At 52.9% G+C, this 19,797-nt stretch overlaps 1 protein-coding gene across 1 annotated transcript in view; it reads left to right on the top strand.

Moving 5' to 3' along the window:
• Positions 1–17,042, top strand: part of GRM4 (glutamate metabotropic receptor 4) — a 141,791-nt gene extending 124,749 nt beyond the window's left edge. Inside the window, exons 8-10 of the mRNA XM_007939344.2 lie at positions 119–1,054; positions 8,932–9,178; positions 16,993–17,042. Of these exons, the coding sequence (XP_007937535.1) occupies positions 119–1,054; positions 8,932–9,178; positions 16,993–17,042 (1,233 nt within the window). The remainder of the gene's footprint in view (positions 1–118; positions 1,055–8,931; positions 9,179–16,992) is intronic.
• The last annotated feature ends 2,755 nt before the right edge of the window (positions 17,043–19,797 follow it).

Below are 19,797 nucleotides of genomic sequence, written 5' to 3'. Positions count from 1 at the left end.
TTTTTAGCCAACTAACTGGGTGATTCAGGTGTGGGGCTGTCAGGTGCCACCTAGTGGGAGGATCCGGGGTGCCGGGTGGCATGTCCTGAAGGTGGCTCCATGGTGCTGTCGTTGCCAGATAGAGCGGATGCACTGGCCAGGGAGTGGGCAGCAGCTGCCCCGCTCCATCTGCAGCCTGCCCTGCCAGCCAGGGGAGCGGAAGAAGACAGTGAAGGGTATGCCCTGCTGCTGGCACTGCGAACCCTGCACAGGCTACCAGTACCAGGTGGACCGCTATACCTGTAAGACGTGCCCCTATGACATGCGGCCCACGGAGAACCGCACAGGCTGCCGGCCCATCCCCATCATTAAGCTCGAGTGGGACTCACCCTGGGCCGTGCTACCCCTCTTTCTGGCTGTGATGGGCATTGCCGCCACACTTTTTGTGGTGGTCACCTTCGTGCGCTACAATGACACACCCATTGTCAAGGCCTCGGGCCGAGAGTTGAGCTATGTACTGCTGGCAGGCATCTTCCTGTGCTACGCCACCACCTTCCTCATGATCGCCGAGCCCGACCTGGGCACCTGCTCGCTGCGCCGGATCTTCCTAGGGCTGGGCATGAGCATCAGCTATGCCGCCCTGCTCACAAAGACCAACCGCATCTACCGCATCTTCGAGCAGGGCAAGCGGTCAGTCAGTGCCCCGCGCTTCATCAGCCCCGCCTCGCAGCTGGCCATCACCTTCAGCCTCATCTCCCTGCAGCTGCTGGGCATCTGCGTGTGGTTTGTGGTGGACCCCTCCCACTCAGTGGTAGACTTCCAGGACCAGCGGACGCTCGATCCGCGCTTCGCCAGGGGTGTGCTCAAGTGTGACATCTCGGACCTGTCTCTCATCTGTCTGCTGGGCTACAGCATGCTGCTCATGGTCACGTGCACCGTCTATGCCATCAAGACACGCAGCGTGCCCGAGACTTTCAATGAGGCCAAGCCCATTGGCTTCACCATGTATACCACCTGTATCGTCTGGCTTGCCTTCATCCCCATCTTCTTCGGCACCTCACAGTCAGCTGACAAGGTGAGGGGCAGGGGCTGGGCACGGGTGGAGGACAATGAGCTGGGGGCAGACTCCTGCCCACCCCTAGGAATAGCTGGCTGGCTTCTCACCCTCCTCCAGAAATGCCTTCTTCATGCCTCTTTCTGCCTTCTCTCTTAATTGCATGTTTTTCTCTGGGTTCTGAGTCCTCCCCTTCTCTTCTTGCCCTTTTTCCTCTCATTCCCCTCTCCCTGTCTCATCTCTCCTTTTTTCTTGCCTTCCTCTCTCTCCTTCTTCCTTCCTTCCCTCTTTTTATCCTCCTCCTCTGTTTCCCTCCCTCCACCTCTCTAGCCCTGCCTCTGGCACTGCATTCTTTCTCCTCCCCATCTCTTTCTCTTCCCTCCTCCATCTTTTGTTTCTCTCCTTTATCTCTCCTTTCTATTCACCTGGGATGCTGTACCATCTTTCATTCCTCCTTCTTTTGTAGCTCTCCTTTCCTTTACCTCTCTCCCTACTTGGACCCCATCTTCCATTCTGTCCACTTCTTTCTTCTCCCTCCTCTGTCCACCCCTCTCTCTGGGATCCCACACTCCCCAGTGCCAACTTGCCCACAAAGTCTGGGAGCGTGGGGTCTGGCAGCACCATCAGAGGTCCTTCCATCACTGGGCTGGACACTGCAGAGGGACCGCCTCCTGGTGGCGTTTTTCTTGCTGGCCTGGTCTAATGATCTGGGCACACCCCAAGGGTCTTGTGGACTCTGCCCACATCCCAGCACCAGCACTGCCTGGCAACTGGGAGACTTTTATCTTGAAGGGTTGGGAGTCGCTGAAAGCCTGCGCCTTTCCAGCCTCAGTTTCTTCATAAGTAACTTGGGGGCCATGATCTTTGCCCTGCATCCCTTACAGGGTGTCATAACAATCAAACAATGTAATGGATAGAAGAACAGTTTAAACACTATAAGGAGGTTGGGGAGGTGGGAGCTGAGGGAGCCAGAGGAAGGTAGTAGGGATAGGGTCAGAGAGGTAACCAGATGGGTGGTGTAGGACAGAGAAGGATGTTGGCTTTAGTGTGAGTGAGAAGGGAGCCACTGTGGGGTTCTGAGCAGATGACAGCTATGGTGTGATCTAGGTTTGAAAAGATCCCTCTGGCTGTGGGTGGAGCATTGAGGAGGGCAAGGGCAGGAGCAGGGAGACCGGAGCAGAGGTCACTATAATAATCCAGATAAAAGATGATGGTGACCTGGATCAAGGTGTTGGCAGTGGGTGGTGAGAAATGATGAGTTTCTGATGTGTTTGGAGGTGGAGCTGGCAGGATTTCTGATAGATTGCATGGGGGTGGGGTGGGAGACAAAGAAGAGTTAAGGTTGACTCCATGGTTAGTAGTCTGAGCATCAGAAGGAAGGAGTTTCTATGTTTAGGATCTCTGGTAGTGTAGTGCCTAAGGCATTTGACTGCTAACCAGAAGGCTGGCAGTTCAAACCCACCAGCCACTCCTTGGAAGGAAGGATGGGCAATTTACTCCCATAGTGATACTGCCTCAGAAACCCAAGGAGTGGTCGCTATGAGTTGGGTCTGACTTGATGGCACATAACAACAACAACAACAAATTGGTGAAGACAATGAGAGGAGCCCTGGCAGGGCATGAGGTCAGGAGGTCTTCTGTACATGCTAAGTGTGGGATGCCCATTGAACTTCCAAGGGGTGCTGTTGGGTCAAGGGTTGCTGTTGGGTCAACAGCTAAAAATGAGTTGAGTCTGGAGTTCAAAGGCAAAGTCTAGGCCGGTGATGTAATTATGAGAGTGGTCAATGTATGGATGGCATTGAAAGCCCTGAGCCTCAGTTTGAGCTCTGAGGGACATGTGACATTCTGCCAAAGTTGCCATGTCATGTGCCAGGCACTTCACCTAATGACTACCTGACCCCACAGCAACCTGGTTGGTATTATTATCCCCATTTATAGAAGAGCACATGGAAGCACAGAGAAGTGGAGGATTTGCCCAAGGTCATACAGCCAGTAGGTGGCACAACTGAACTTGATCCTGACACTGTCTCAAGAGTATCCCTTTCTGTGCCCCCCATCCCTTCAGCCCACACTGTCCCCTGCAGCTCTGGGATACCTCCCCTGCAGCTCTGGGATACCTCCCCTGCAGCTCTGGGATACCTCCCCTGCCCTGGGACTTCCTTGGTAGGTGCCCACCTCTTCTCCAATAGCTCCTCAAGGGCAGGAGCTATATTCTTCACTCTAAATCCCTTGGGCTTGGACCAGGGAGGGCTGTGGCATGTCTGCCATTGGTGGCCCTGTGGGCTGGGGGCTCCAAGAAACAGACCTGGAGCAGTGAAGATCTTGAGGTCAGAGACCAGGCCTGACTCCAGGAGAATAACACAGGCCTGCACACTTGGACCAAAGCAACCACCCCCTGTGCCCAGTCCACTTTGTGAGCCATGTCTCCCACCCCCATCGGGCCTACAGGAGGCCCTCCCTACTGAAGGCAGGTATAAGCAGGGCCTCCACACCCCTTAGTGCCCATGGGACTTACAAATCCAGTGAAGGAGACCACCTAACACCTCAGGAAGCTGGTAGCTTGAGAAATTACCCTCAACAATGCCACGCTGTCCTTCCTCAGGGAGTAGAGGTACACACCTGGGAGGTGGAGAACATGGTGACTAAGTCTCTTTCCTCTGCTTTCCCTTAGTTCCCTCTGTTGTCTGTCAGTACCCCACTCCCCAGTGGAGTTTCTGCCAGATCCAGGTATCAGACCCTGGTACCTATAGATGCTGGGGCCCAGCTCCCACCCCTTCTCCTAACTCAGTTTTCTCAGGTCACCCACTACCTCTGATTTTTCCCTTTTTAGGAGTCTCCCTTGGCCCTAAAAAAGAGCTTCTGAGATGAATCTGAGAGGGATAGGGACTTGCCCTGGGTCACAGTGTAGGCTGGTCTCACCCATGTGGGCCTAAGACCTCCCTTTGCCCTGTACTGGCTGTGTGACCTGGGACACATCTCTCTCCTTCTCTGGGTCAAGATCTCTGGCTCTGAATGAAGACCAGCAGGCTTCTTAGAGGCTGGGGCAGCCCTAGGGCTGTTCTGGGGGGCTGTATCTGTTCCATATCATGCCAGAGCTACAAATAGCACAAGTAAAAGCTTCAGACCTGGCTGCTGGGAGTGTGCGTGCAGAAAGAGTGGGGTGGGGCTGTGAGGATTTGTGGGGTGTGTACAGAAGTGTGCAGGCACTGATGTGTATGTACCTGCTTGTGCATGTTCATTGGTGGGTATGAGGGATATGAGTGTGTATGTGTGTGTTTGTGCCTGCAGATTGAGTGGGGATGGACTGGTGTGTGTGCCTAGGGGTTTAGAGCTTCTGGTGTATATATGAGTGTGCAGATTGAGTGAGTATGCCCAGGTATATGTGTGTACACAAGTGTGTGTATTGATGTATGAATGTGGGTGTTAGTATATGAAAATGTATGAGTATGCTCAGGTCTGTGTGCAGATGTGTATGAGTGCCTCTGTGTGTATATGTGTGTGTGCACCCAGGTGCATGAAGTGGTGATGTGTGTGTGTGAGCCTAGGTATGTCTGAGCCTGGGGTGAGCATGCAGCTGTGAGTTCAGGTGTGTGCGTTTGTTTGCATATATATGTAGGTGTGTGTCAGAAGGAAGATTGGGCAATCTACTTCCATAGTGATACCGCCTCAGAAACCCAAGGAGGGGTCGCTATGAGTCGGGTCCAACTCAATGGCACATAACAACAACAATAACATAGGTGTGTGTGAGCCAATATCGTGTGTGCCCAGGTGTGTGTGCAGGTGTTTGTATGCAAGCACATGTATGTGCTCAGATGAGTATATACCCCAGGGTACAGGTGCTGTCACAGAGTGAAGCTGTCTGTGCTGCTCCAGTGAGCAGGCGGATAGATTTCCCAGCATTAGCCTGGATTTCCAGGGCTTAACACCACAGCCATTTGGCATTACCCTGAGCTGTCCGGAGAGGGCTTTCTCCACTGTGTGGGGTTGTAGCTGCCCATCCTGCTTGGGCAGGATATAGTCAGGAGGCTGGTCAGGTGTGGGAGAAATTCCTTGTCTGGTCTGTACGGATTCTAAGGATTCTAGTACCCACCATGATTGGCCTGGACAGAAGCACAAAGCAGGCAGTGCGTCCTACCAGGCCCTTTCAGGGCCCTTCCCACCCTGTCCTCTCTGGGAAATTCATTGTCCATATCTACAGCTGCTCCTTTCTGTGCCCTTTGCCCCATCCCAAGGTGCTCTCCACCCTCCCCCATCACACTCAGCTCTGATAACCTCCTTCCCTCTGGGGGCATGTGATTAGCAAGACTCTTTAATATAAGATTCTTCACAGATGCAAGAAGGAGTGTAGCAAGGGCCTGACCAAGGGGAGCAGTAGAATTTCCAGTACCACTGAGCTGGGAGATGGGTAAATGGGAGAGAAGGTGAAACCGCATCCTGAAGCCCACCTTTCACTCTGCCTTCCTTTAAGCTCCTCATTTGTATCTGGGTCCCCTTCCTTCAGGGGTGCCTACCATTTTTTAGAGACTCACTGCTTCTCTGACAAGGGCTAACAGGTTACCACCTCTTGGTGGTTACGTACACAGGGGGTCCAGAGGCTATGCTCTAGCCAGAGGCACACCTCCATAGTAGTGTGGGCATACTAGACCCTGAGTAAGGAGAGACACTGGCAATGAGCAACTCCATATCTGCTGTGCACAGAGCTGACCACCCCCAGCCCCCGCCAGGAGGCTTCACCCCCACATAGTTGGCACATGTGACCCAAGGAGCACATGAGTATCATGCACCAGCTGTGAGTCTTTGCCTTTTCCTCTGCTTTCCATAGAGAGGATACCTGGACCCCCAGAAGCTGTACTCCTCAAACATTCTGAGATGGTTGGAAAAATTTCCAAGGCCTGTGCTGGGAAGAGGGGAGCTCTGGTGGCATAGTGCCTAAGGCACTTGACTGCTAACCAGAAGGCTGGCGGTTCAAACCCACCATCCACTCCTTGGAAGGAAGATGGGGTAATCTGCTTCCATAGGATACTGCCTCAGAAACCCAAGGAGGGGTCGCTATGAGTTGGGGCCCACTCGATGACACATAACAGCAACAACAATAACATGCTGGGAAGGAGAGGCCCCAGCAGATGAGAGTTTCCCAGAGAAGCTCAAGCTTGATTTGTTTACACCCCTCCTTAGATTGTTGTTTGCAGAAAGGGTTCCTCGGTTGAAAAACAAAATAGAACAGAACAGCATGACTGCTTGGAGCTGGTACATAATTTACAAGGCCCAATGCAAAATGAAAATGTGAGGCCACTTGTTCAAAAATTGCTAAGAATTTCAAGATGGTAGCAGAAAAGCATTAAATCAAGCATGGAGCCCTTCTCAGCACAGGCACTGTGTAAACTACACAGATTGCACACTCATGCAGCTACCCCTGCTTGTGTGAATGGTGGGGTCCTTGCAGCCTGGAGAGGGGAGAACTTGCCCAGCATCCCATGTGGGTCAGGGCAGAGTGGACTCTAGAATCCAGGCTCCCAGCTCACAACATAGGGCTGTATTCACTGCAGGGGCTCATTCTGTCAGAGAGGGGGCCTCCACTCCTGCTTCCAACAACTCCACAGGGCCCAGTTGCATCCCCAGGCAACAAAGTGAGGGCTGAGGGTCTAAGATAGGCATCTGATCTGGAAACACAACTCCTATACCCAGGAACCCCTAGACTGAGGGGAGAGGCAACCATTCCTTACCCTCAAGGAGCCCCCAGTCTAATGAGGGAGACAGGCCCCTATTCCTGGGGAACTCCCATGGATGGAGAAGACCCATATAACAAGCCCAGGTCACTGTTGTTTCCTCCAAGGGTCCATTATGGTCCTCTGGTACCTCTCCCTCCACCCCCACCCTGGCCACTGACCCATGGCCTGGGGTGAGAGAGAGGCCAGCATCTCCCACTGGCTTGTTATGACCTTTCCTGATGTCCGGGTGCTGGGGAGTAGCTCTGTGCCCCAGGGTGAGAGTGTAGCTGCGTGTGAGTTCTAGGGAATGTCTGTGTCCCGAGAGGTGTGAGCTCTCTGGGAAGCAGACTCCATTTTAAAGAGCTTGGATATTTTCCTGAATTGTGGCAAATCAAACAACCTTGCCACCCTCTCAGCTCCCTTCGCCACAGAGTCCTGCTTGATCTGGGCATCGCAGCCTGGAGGTGGGGACTTGAAGAGCATCAGCTCGTTGGCCTGGGAACAGCATGGCTGTCTGGCTGTGCCTCTATGTCTCCTCTTCCTCTTGCAACCACTAAAAGCAAGCTCCATGGATTCACAGTCTATGCTTGGGTAGCCCTGTGATTTGGGTGAGGTAGGTGCTATCATCCCATTGTACTGATGAGGAATCTGAGGCCTAGAGAGGGAGTGGGACTTTCTCAGGGTCACGCAGCCTCCCATCTGCCTCTACCTCTCTCTTTCCAGACTGTAGAGCTTCTTCAGTCCTTCCCCCAAAGGTAGGAAACCTTGGGAGAAGTGGCTAGCAGTGAAAGCCTTCAGAACCAGGGTCATGAGGCATTTATGGAGAGGAGCAGGAGATGGGGAGGAATACAAGAATGGGAAGATCTGGCCTCTGATCTCAGGGACAATCAGAGGGGCCAGGGTCCGTGTGATTTCAAGGAGCAAGCCCAGACTCGTGTCCCCACTGCTGGGCTGCAAGTGAGGAATGAAAGATGCTACAGAGAATTGGAGAGAACCAGGTGTCAGAGAAGGCTTCCTGGAGGAGGTGGCGCATTAGCCAGACCCCTGGGGTTGGGAGCAGGCCAGAGTGGGGGGCAGAGACAGCAGACCAGGATGGGGGGCATTATGTTTCCTATCCCCTAGTGCCCAGGCCAAGGGGCACAGCCTGGGTCCTCTCTTAGTACCTCCCTGACTCAGGGGGGCCAGAGGGACAGCTCAGTTCTGAGAGGACCTGGAAGGAGGGAAGAGGCGGAGAGGGGATCCCAGATGGGAGCAGTGGGAATTGTTGGGCCCTGCCTGGAAGGCCCCACTATTGAAGAATGGATTATCTGACACCCAGAGTAATGGGCTTTCGTTTTGCTAAACATCTGTCACCGTTAGTACTGGCGAGCGAGCGTGAAATGAGCTTTGACTGTGCTGCCACCGTGGATCTCGCTGGGTGCTGTGGCTCCCATGCCACCAGCCTGCTTGGCATTTTGGGGTGGCATTTGGAGGGTGGCAGTCACTGAGTGTGGGGTGGCAGGTATAAGGGGCTGTGTGGCATAGCCATTGGGAGATATTCCAAGGCAATTCAACAGTAGTTCATCTCATTACCAGTCCAGTGTAGGTTCTTGAGAATGGTCAACTGTGGTCCCCTGAGGACCCCTTTTCCGGGATGCTTCCCTCAAATAGCATATGATAATCACAAACACTTATATGGCACTTATTGGCATAGTGCCTGAGGCATTTGACTGCTAACCAGAAGGTTGGCAGTTCAAACTCACCAGCCACTCCATGGAAAGAAGACTGAGCAATCTACTTCCATAAAGATTTACTGCCTTGGAAACCCAAAAGGGGTCGCTATGAGTCGGAATCGACTTGATAGCAGTAAGTTTGTTTTGTTTTACACACTTTTAATATTTGTTAAGTTGTTTAATCCCCACACCATCCCTACTATAATTATAATGCCCATATTATACATGAGGAAACTGAGGCACAAGGACATGACTTATCCAAGATCACACAGTTAGAAGTGATGGAACCAGGATTTGAACCCATGAATTTTGGTCTTAAGTTCTACCTCGTCACACCATGACAAACCACACTCCCTCTTGGCTGAAGCCAGCAGGGCATACAGCAGTGCCTCTGGGTCTGTCCCTATTGTGTCTGCCCCTGGGTGGGTGCTGGACGGGGTCAGGGCCCACTCTGACGCCGCCCTCGGCCCGCCCCCAGCTGTACATCCAGACGACGACGCTGACGGTCTCGGTGAGTCTGAGCGCCTCGGTGTCCCTGGGGATGCTCTACATGCCCAAGGTCTACATCATCCTCTTCCACCCGGAGCAGAACGTGCCCAAGCGCAAGCGCAGCCTCAAAGCCGTCGTCACTGCCGCCACCATGTCCAACAAGTTCACACAGAAGGGCAGCTTCCGGCCCAACGGGGAGGCCAAGTCTGAGCTCTGCGAGAACCTCGAGGCCCCAGGTGAGCTTCTGACCCTACCTCTTTCCTTCTGGGCCCCCTACACAGTGAATGCTGAGGTGAGCACATGAGCGTCCTGCCCCAGGCTACCACACTCCATCCCTAGCCTGCCTTCTGGGGTGGGGTGGAGAGGGGGGCACTAACAGAACTTTGAGGCCATAGGTGAGCAGCCTGAGGGAGTTCAGGGTTAACCTTGAGGTACCAGGTAGCACCTTGTCTGCCCACCCTCACCTGGTAGCCTTGAGAGAACCTGAGTCCCCTTTCCCACCCTCCCAACCATGTTCTTCCAGGGATCCCTGTCCCATGTGAAGTGAGGCTTTAGAGGGGCCTGGTTCATACAGGGTGATGTAAGACCCCAGAATTTTGTCAGTCCTGTGGTCCACAAGGAGCCCTGGTGGTGCAGGCATTCTGCTGCTAACCAAAAGGTTGGCAGTTTGAACCTGCCAGCCACTCTGTGGGAGAAAGATAAGGCAGTATACTTCCACAAAGGTTTACAGCCTTAGGCAGTTTTACTCTGTCCTGTAGGGTTGCTATGAGTTGGAATTGGTGGCAGTGGGTTTGGGGTCCACATCTCTGCCTGCCTCCTTTAAGTCCCTCTGGGGAGAAGAGGTCGTCTGGAGACTCCCTGCTCATTGGAAGGGGAGGCTCTGGCGCCAGAGCAGCCATAACACCCCAGCTTGGCTTTGTCCAGCTGTCCCCTAGCAGGGCCCTGAGAGATGAGGATCCAGGAAGTGGCCAGGCCAGGCCAGGACAGGTAAGTGAGGAGGGCAGTGTGGGGTGGTGTGTTTGGAGGGGGCTTTCAGAGGTCACCTCAGCAGTAGAGAGCATCACAGCTGTAAGGGATGGAAAGGGCAGGGGTAAGGACCTCAGTGTCTGAGGGACAGGCCCAATGCCTGGGTAGGACAGGGCCTTCTGGGGCTGGTTTCAAGAAAGAGCAGGGCTGCCACCTTTACCAACTCCCTTTTCCTCCTGGAGCCAGCCCTCTGTGGATGAGGAGAGACAGGCAGAGAGAGGCAGAGGATGTGAGGGACAAGTTTGCACCCCTTCCCTCTACCCCGAGTCCCTGGATACTCTCAGGGGCACAAAATAGTGGTGACCATTTCTTGAACCTTTACTGTGTACCAGACCCATTGCAGGCCATTTCCATCATAGCAAGCTTGAAAGGCCAGTGTTTTTATCATCTGAGTAATTCCACGAGGGAACAGAGGCTCAGAGGGGCGAGGGACTCACAGAGTTCACACAGCCAACAGCTGGCTTTGTTGTGGTCTCCTCACTGCCTTCGAGTCTTTGGAGGACAGTGGCTTCTGCCCTGGGGTGAGGTCTCAGGGAGTGCAGCCTGTGGGGTGGGCCTTCGTGGGCCTCACTTCTAGCTGCTCGAGGTAAAGGGGACCTCTGGGCCTTCTCTAGATCTAAGGGGTTGCTGTAGCCACCCCAGCCACACTGTAGGCTTTGGATTCCTCCTGGTCACTCTGTAAAGTGACTAAAATGGCATCTCCTCCTGCCTGCTCCCCTCTCTGAAAGTCTTGGGGACCTCCATTGATAGGGGGAAGGAGGAGACACTCCCCCTCCCAAGATTTAGACCTTTGTGTTAACACTCTGTTCCTTCCTTCCAGTGTGGGGGAAAGGCCAGATATGAATATTTTGAGGCAGCAGGAGGATCCAGGCTAGACTTCAGGAAGGCCCAGAGCAGAGGCTCCAGAGGAGGCCCTGCTGTCAACCCCCTAAGAGACCAGGAGAAACAGACCTTCCAGGCCTCGTTGCGTATGGGCTGAAGGCAGGCAGCAGAGTGAACGGGTCACCTCTTACAGGATCCCTGCCATGGGGCTCAGGGTGATGCATCTTCCCTTCCATTTTCAACACTGTTCCCATGTAGGATATGTATATTTTGACTATCAGAAGAAGGGAAGTCCCTTCCCACATCCAAATAGGCTTTTAACTTCTCAGAAACCTCTCTCCTGTTGAGTGATCTTCACAGTAGGCAGATAAGTCTTGGGGTTTGGTCCCCAGCTAAGGACCAGAGAGGATGAGTGACTGTCCTGAGATCACACAGCAAGGTGGTGGCTGGCTGGCCTCTGCACTACACCACAATGTTTTCATATGGCCTCCCTGACACTGGGATCCCTGTCCTCTGTGACAAGCCATATCACACTCCTTCTCACACTCCTGTCTCTGACTGACACCTCCTGGTGACTCTGTGTATGCCCGGTACCCCTCTCCCCCATGCCCTCTGCTTTCCCTCAGTCCTGTTCCTCCTTCAAGAGCACTACAGCTTTCAGGTGCTCCAGGCTTTCCACACTGAGTGTCCTCTCAGGACTCCCCACCTCAGCCCTTTTGTATCCACACAAGTGTCCACAGATCCCAAAGAAGCCCCTAAGCAGGCCTTTTTTTTTTTTTTTTTTTGGAGCAAGAACTCCCTCCCTGCCCCACCCCCGTCCCCCACTGCTGACTTTCATTTTTCTCCTCCCCATGGAGCCTAGCCCTTCCTGTGTCCCATTCCTTCAAAGCCTGTCACACAAGCTCCTCTCAAGTGCCCTGAGAGTCAGTGGGCATTATCCTCTCCCTGAGAACCAGGCGTCGAGCTGGAGCTAACCCTGACTCCAAAGGGTGACCCTCATGGTTCTGGGCCAGGCTAGGGGGGATTATAGGGTCAGTGACCTCCGCAGAGAGCTCTGATGGCACCATGTTGCGATTTGTCATCTCTGCCTCTGCTTGGGCCAGTCACCTGGGATAGTTCCCACCTCCCACCAGACAAGGAGGGATATGGAGGCGTGGAGACCCAAATTCCTAGTCCCTGCTTCCTGAGAGCCACCCCCCGCCCCCAGTGAAGGCCAAAGGCCAGTGCTCCTTGTCCCCATTGTTTCTCAGCTCCATGACAACAGGGGCCATGAGGCACTGGATGGGATACAGGTGATTAATTCTGAGGACAGCCGACTGAGAGGGTGTGAGTGGGAGGAGTGAGGGAGGTGTCACTCCCGTGGAGCGGGGACATTTTTCACTCTGTCACTGGCAGGCCACGTATCTTTAAACAAACAACAGAATAAATAATTCAGGGACTCGATTGCAGGCAGATTGGGCTCGAAGACACAGGGGCGACAAATGGGGGCTGTCAGCTCATGCCTGCTGCTGCCCGGCTAATTGGTGACTGAAAACCAGCAGCAGCTAGGGCCTGTTGGGGCTTTTGTCAGCAACAGGCGGGGATGGGGTGGGTGAGTTCAGGAGCTCCTCCCCCACTTAGGTCTCCCCACCTCCTCTTCCACCTGCAAATACTCTCTTGGAGTGTCACTGTCACCATCCTGTTCTCATTGTTGTAGTTATTTTAGTCATGTTCTTTGCCCAGCATTTTCTGGGCTTTAAAGTGTACTCCCATTGGTCCACTGCCCAAGTGCCAGCTAAAACCAAAACCAAATCTCCTGCCATCGAGTTGATTCCAACTCATAGTGACCCCATTGGGTTCCTGAGGGAGTAAATCTTTATGGAAGTAGATTGCCCAGTCTTGCTTCCACAGAGTGGCTGGCGGGTTTGAACCACCAACCTTCTGGTTAGCAGTCAGATGCCTTAGGCACTGTGCTACCTGAGCCAGCTGAAGGTTTATTATTAACCCTATTTTACAGATGAGGCATACTCATTGCTCCCGTTTTCCAGACAGTGAGACTGAGGCTCTATTAAAGGGCTCTGGGATCTCTGGCTAGTAGTTGAAGGTTAAGTTGAGTGTTCCCCTCTTCCATTCTGGAGCTCGTGAGTTTTCTAGAGAAGGCAGCTCTGGTCTTCCCTAGCTTTGCAGCCACCCCTCAGGCAAATTGCCTGTAGTCACTAGAGATTTTACTGAACTCTGGTGGTGTAGTGCCTAAGACATTTGACTGCTGACCAGAAGGTTGGTTGTTCAAACTTGCTAGCCACTCCACAGAAGGAAGACTGGGCAATCTACTTCCATAAAGATTTATTGCCTCAGAAACCCAGTGGGGGTCGCTATAATTGGAATCAACTCCATGGCAGTGGGTTTGGTTTCTTTCTTTCTTTTTTGGTTGCTGCTGCTGCTAAGGGGCTCTGGTGGTGCAGTGGATAAGGCATTTGACTGTTAACCAGAAGGTCGGTGGTTCAAACCCACCAGCTGCTCTGTGGGAGGAAGATGAAGCAATCTACTTCTATAAAGATTTACAGCCTTGGAAACCAACAGGGTCACTATGGGGTCGAAATCAACTTCATGGCAGTGGGTTTGGGTTGGGCTGCTGCTACTGCTGAGGTTTTTCTTCACCTCTGAGCCAGGAACCACTGAAGGGTTTTTACAGGTTTGGAAATGCAATTTTCTCAGTTCACCCAGGGGGTGATGGAGCCCTGGGGAATTGATTCTCACCAGCCTCACCTGCAGGCGAGCGATTTTCAGTCACTGCCAGGCTCTTTTTCTGCCTGTGGGGGATAGGGTGGGTGGGGAGCCCCTCAGGAGAAGTCCAGGGGGAAAGGGCCAGTCCTCTCTTGTTACAGTCAGGGAAACTGAGGCCCAGCAGAGAGAGAAGAATCTGCCTAAAATCACAGAGTGAATTTGAGATCTCGTTGCAGATAAAATCCAGTCCTCCCCCCATCCTTTCAGAACCTCCTGTCGCCATCCCTGGGTGTCCCAGCCTCCAGCTGCCCAGCTCCTTTCTCTGAGTGCATCTAGTACCTTAGCTGCTACCTGATACTACCCCACCTAAACTGACCTGTCCCGTGTGTTTCCTCTTGGTCATCTGGCACCTGAAAGGAAACTGGTCATTTTAGAATGAACTTGGGAATTCTTTATGAACTACGAGGTGCTATACTGTGTATCTGTTCTTCTCCTAGATGCCGTGGGCACCATTTCCCTACTATTAGCACTTGTCTAGGTAGCATCTAAAGAGGTCTGATGGGCAGTGGTTAAGGCATTCGGCTGCTAACCAAAACGTTGGTAGTTCAAACCCACTACCTGCTCTGTGGAAGAAAGATGAGGCAGATTACAGAAGCAGAGTCTGTAAAGATTTGTTGTTGTTGTTATGTGCCGTCGAGTCAGACCTGACTCATAGCGACCCTTCCTTGGGTTTCCAAGGCAGTATCACTACGGAAGTAAACTGCCCAACCTTCCTGCCGAGGAGTGGCTGGTGGGTTTGAACTGCCAGCCTTCTGGTTAACAGTCAAGTGCCTTAGACACTATGCTACTGGAGCTCCCAAACAGCCTTGGAAATCCAATGTGGGTCACTATAAGTTGGAATCAACTTGATGGCAGTGTTTTTTTGGTTAGGTAGTGCCTGAAGCTTGCAGCTTCCCTACCACTGCCCAGCCTCTGGTTGAATATATCTGCTGACAGGGTGCTCAGTACCCCATAAACTTGCCCATTCCACATGTAGTTCTTCCTTAAGCTAAGGTGAACTCTGACCCCCATGCCTCCCCATTGGTCCTGTGATGAGCCCCGCTGCTCATATGTTTGCTTCTTCCCGCACAGGATGGTCTTCTGATAGTTGGACCCAGCAATCCTGCCGATATGAGTGGGATTCAGGTTACAGTGCTATGACAAAGAGGCCCCAGAGTAGAGTGGTTTAAATAAGACAGATGTCTAATTCTCTCTGACTTAATAGTACATAGAGGGTGGGCAGGAGCTGGACACCCAGGTTCCTTCCATCTTATTGCTCTGGCAGCTCCCAGAGGGTCATTCTGGGCCTGATGCTTGAGACTGGTTGACCTCCATGTCTGATCTTCCCATGGACGGAAAAAAGGAAGAAGAGCAAGGAAAACAATCTCTTATTTTAATTTAATGACAAGGAAGTTGCACACAGCCCTTCCATTTACATTTCATTAGTGAGAGCATAGTCACATGGGCCCTCATGTAACTGTAAGGGAGGCTGGGAAATGTAGTCCTTAATTCAGCAGTCATATGTCCAGAAAACCTGAAAGAATTGGAGGGAATGACTTGTAGTGCACCACACTGCTCCTCCAGTTTCCTCTGTTTTCCCCTAGCCAAATACCCCTGGCTAGCCATCCCAGCAGATAAGGCTTCCTTCTTGGAGCTGACAGAATCTGACAGTGGATCAGAGCAGCTTTACGACAAAGGGCATCATGACTTTCTTCCATTTGGCCTCCTTTCTCCACCCCAGCAGACCAGCCCCCAAGCTGGGCCACATTATTGCCACTGAGAGAGACTGCTCTACCTCCTCAGAAAGCCCTAAACTCTGGCAAGGCAAGGACATGACAAGGGGTCATGGGACAGAGCTGAGGACAAGTCAGGTTCTTCACCCCTCTGGCCTCAGTTCCTTATCTGTTAAATGGGATACCATCACCACCAATTGGAGTGGAGTTGACCTCGTCTCATGGTAGCTCCATGTGTGTCAGGATATAACTGTTCCAGAGGGTTTTCAGTGGCTGATTTTTGGGAAGTAAGATTGTTGTTGTTGTTAAGTGCCATCGAGTTGGACCTGATTCATAGTGACCCCTCCTTGGGTTTCCGAGGCAGTATCACTATGGAAGTAGATTGCCCCATCTTCCTTCCAAGGAGTCGATGGTGGGTTTGAACTGCCAACCTTCTGGTTAGCAGTCAAGAGCCTTAGGTACTATGCTACCAGAGCTCCTGGGAGTATAGCCAGAACTTTTTTCCAAGGTGCTTCTGAGTGGACTCGAACCTTCAACTTTTGGTTAGCAGCCAAAACAAAGTGCATTGACTGCTTGTACCACCCAGAGACTTGTCAAATAAAATTTGTCCTCTTCACTGGGCTGTTGTGAAGTCTAAGCCTGGTGGGGTGGAGAGGTGGACACACACTGCCCACGAGAGCTGACATCATCACCACTTATGAAACTGTCACTAGGTCAGGACTAGTAGGGATAGGGTCCCAAAAGGGGTGTGACCAGGAAAAGGTGGATACTTGGACACATAACCTCAGTCCCAGCCATGGGATGAGTATGGTCCAGAGGGACAGCTGCAGGTAAGGGAGGCTCAAGGCTGAGGCTAGATAGGGACACCAAGAAATGGAACGGGGATGCTCAGAGGTCCATGGGATCCAGGAGAACTTATGTTTCCTTGGGCATTGGGGGCAGAGGGTGCCTCAATTTACAGCCAGAATCACCCATGGCCCTTGAAGGCCCTTCTCTTAATTCCTCTGTCCCTATTCCCCACTTCCCTCTCCTACATCCTAATATGTTTAATGCATAGTCTTTGTGTCTTCTTCCAAAATGCGTGTTGTTGAACTTCTAAAAAAATTTCTTTGATAACATTAGAAGGCTATGTAATTATGTCATAAATAAAAGTGATCCTTTTCAAGTATGATGGCATTAGGAGGAGGCATGGGCTCCAGGGTGGGGAGGCCCTTATGGAGAAGTAGAATTTGGGAAGGAGTGCTCAAAGGGTCATGGCCCAACTGCTCCATGGGAGAAAGATGTGGCAGTCTGCTCCTGTAAAGATTACAGCCTTGGAAACCTTATGGGGGGCAGTTCTACCGTGTCCTATAGGGTCGCTATGAGTCGGCATTGACTCAAGGGTTTGTTTTGTTTGTTTGGCTCGAAGCGTGGGTCATAGCTAAAGAGAGAAAGTGAGGAGGGATCGGTGGTCTAGGCAAGCAGCACAGCACAAGCAGAGGTGTGGAGGTGGGAATAGTGTAGATGAGGAGAGGGCTGGACCCCAGGCAGTGGGAGGAGTGGTGGGAGAAGTGATTGGGAGGGTGCATGGCGCTGGCACCTGTTGACTGTTCAGGAGTCTAGACTTGGTGCCATAGGTGGGGCAGGGGAGCTACAGGAGGTACTTGTGCAGAGCAGTGTCTGTATGGAGGGGGGTTTTTGAAAAAGCCACCTCCTGACTCCTAGGTACCCCTTGTCTCTCCTTCTAGCATTGGCCACCAAACAGACCTACGTCACCTATACCAACCATGCAATTTAGCAAGGCCGCTGGAACTGAGCAGCAGGAGGAAGACCTGAGACCCTTGTGGATGGTACATCAGGCCAGGGCCACATCCAAGGGCCTCGCCGATGTCCTGCCTGCCCGTGGGTGCCCACAGACGTGGCTTGGTGCTGAGGACAGCAAAGCCCCTGGTGGTCACTGCTGGGCAGCCTGGGCAAGCCAGGTGGGCAGCAGGAAAAGAACAAGGGGCCAGGGCAACTCAGCCAGCACCCCCCCCCCCAAGAGCCTGTTCTAGGACCATTGCCCTTCCGGCCCCTAGCTATGGGGGCTCAGGTGTGTGGGCCCAGTGCTGGTTTCCCTCTGTTCTCCGTTCCTGTCTGTTCCATGGGTGACTCTCTCTGTCGCTATCCTTGCCTTTATTTCCTCTTATCTCATTGTGTTACCTCCTTTCACCTTTCTTGTATTTCTGTTTTTTCTTTCTGACTCTTGCCTCTGCCTCCTTGTCCACTGCCCGTCTCTGTTCTCTGTTTTTCTCTTGTACTACCCCTGTGTCTCTCCTCCCTTGTGTTTTTCTTTCCTGTCCTCTTCAGTCCACTTCCTGGCCTTCATTTACGTCCACTTGCCCTGTCACGAGTCACCAATTCGTACGTGTCGCAAAAGAGAAAAAAGGAAAAAGAAAAAAAAAAAAAAATCAAAACACAAAAAAAAGCCAAAACAAAAACAAATCTCGAGTGTGTTGCAAAGTGCTGCGTCCTCCTGGTGGCCTCTGTGTGTGTCCCTGTGGCCCGCAGCCTGCCCGCCTGCCCCCGCCGTCTGCCCTGTGTCCTGCCCGCCTGCCCGCCTGCCCCTCCTGCTGACCACACGGAGTTCAGTGCCTGGGTGTTTGGTGATTGGTTACTGATGACAATGTGTAGCGCATGATTGTTTTTATACTAAGAACATTTCTAATAAAAAGAAACACATGGTTTTGCACCCTGGCTCCACATCCACTGAGGGTCCTGGCTATGTGGGACCACAGGGTCAACCTGAGGCAGAAGGGATGCTGTTAGAAGGAAGGAGGAACTGGGTGATGGGGATGCAGGGCTTCGGGTTGGCTGAGGCTGCTCCCTGGGCTGGGGATAAGTGGAGGTGTGGTGAGGTGTTGAGCAGGAGGCAGGTTTCCAGGTAAAGGACTGGGGCATTGCAGACTTAGCAGATCAGCACTTGGTGGTCCCCTAATTAAAGGGGGTGCTCTGTCCCCTGGCCTGCAGCCCTGGGGGTGGGTACCATTTCTCCACCACTCCTCCTCTCTCACGTCCCTCACGTTGGGTACCACACTCACACCCTCAGCTAGGAAGCTGTTTTCCTGAGAGATTGGTTTCCTGGGCTGTCAGCACCCACATGTCTCCTTCCCCGTCTTCCAATTCCAGGTGCTAAGATGATGTGTCCCAGAGGTCACTGTGTGCTGCATGTCCCTATGTGTGTCCTTGACTGTACCTTGGTCCCCAAGTCCACAGTGGCACTGGTGTGTGGGGATGTGGTCACCTCAGCTTGAATGTGTGTGTGTGCTTTGGGTGTCCGTCTTTGCTCTTGGCACTTCCATATGCACTCTTGTCTTGTGTGAGTGTCTGGATGCCTATCTAGTTAGCTGATGTGGGTGTGAGTCCACATCACAGTCGGATCGTGAGGACTCCTGACGTAGACTGGTGGTTGGTATGGTGGTTCACCGTAGCTGGCTTTTTGGCAGGTGGGGAGTGGTGGAGGGGCTGGGCTCTGCCAGGCGGAAATTAGAGAGCCCCGTGACACAATGAGTCCGCAGCAGCTGGAGCCCAGCCTTCCTGTGCCACCCCCTGCTGCCATGCCCCTACCCTACCCCCAGGCCTGGCGCCTCCCACTTCCATGCTGGCTGACAGGAATATAGGAACAGTGAGGGCCTGGAGGAACTGGGTATGGGGGTGTGTGTGGGGGGGATGTGTGGAGGAGAGGTTGAGAGCATTAACTCCTGCCAGATGTTAGTGCCCCTGATAAGCCCACCCTTACTTCTGATGTCACAGGGGTCTCAAATACACCTATGCTCAGGAAAGCTGCTTTCTCTCGAGGGTCTGTGTGTGCAGTGCATGGCCCCCAGTATAAAGTCAACAAAGACGGGTGTAAGAAAAGCAGGAGGAAGGGAGACTATCTGTCACTCACCATCTTGCAGGATGGTCCCTAAGATTGCCATAGAATAGATTCCCCTGTCCCTTAGTCCCCGTCAGACAAAACTAGCTGTTTGACCAAGGATATTTGCTAGACGCTTCCAGGGCAGTGTGTGTGTGTGTGTGTTTTAATGTGAGAAGGTGAGGTCCAGCCAGCTCTCCCCCTTAGCGATTCCCTCATACCCCTCTGTCTCTGCTCCTGCCTGGCTACCTTGCCCGCTCTCTTGCCCACTCCCCTTTGGAGGTGATTGAGGCGCTGAGGCCCAAGGATAGAGGCCCTGGCCTAGACCGCAAAGTTTGATGCTGAGCCCAGGACTTTGCCAGGTCCCCCACACTTATGGGGCCCCCCATCTGGGAGGGTGAATGTACCTTGTATGGGAGCTTTTTAGGTTCCTGAAAGGGAGACTCACCTTTTCTCCAAGGGGGGTGCTGCCCCCTCTGGTACCCTCAGCACTCAGGAGAGGGCAGAGGCTCTTGATACCCAGGGGGGAAGGGAGCCAAGGTCAACTTTTAAGGCCCCTGTGCAGAGGATGGGAGGAGAGGCTGAGGGAGCAGGTCAAGGCCCAGCAAGGTCAGGATGGGGCTTAGGCCCATCAGGTATCCCTGAGGTTGATCTGGTG

The sequence above is a fragment of the Orycteropus afer genome, unplaced genomic scaffold (assembly GCF_000298275.1).
Source record: "Orycteropus afer afer isolate SDZICR_OR568_19922 unplaced genomic scaffold, OryAfe1.0 scaffold00059, whole genome shotgun sequence".
NCBI classification, from domain to species: Eukaryota; Metazoa; Chordata; class Mammalia; order Tubulidentata; family Orycteropodidae; genus Orycteropus; species Orycteropus afer.
This window is presented reverse-complemented; position numbering and strand designations above follow the sequence as displayed.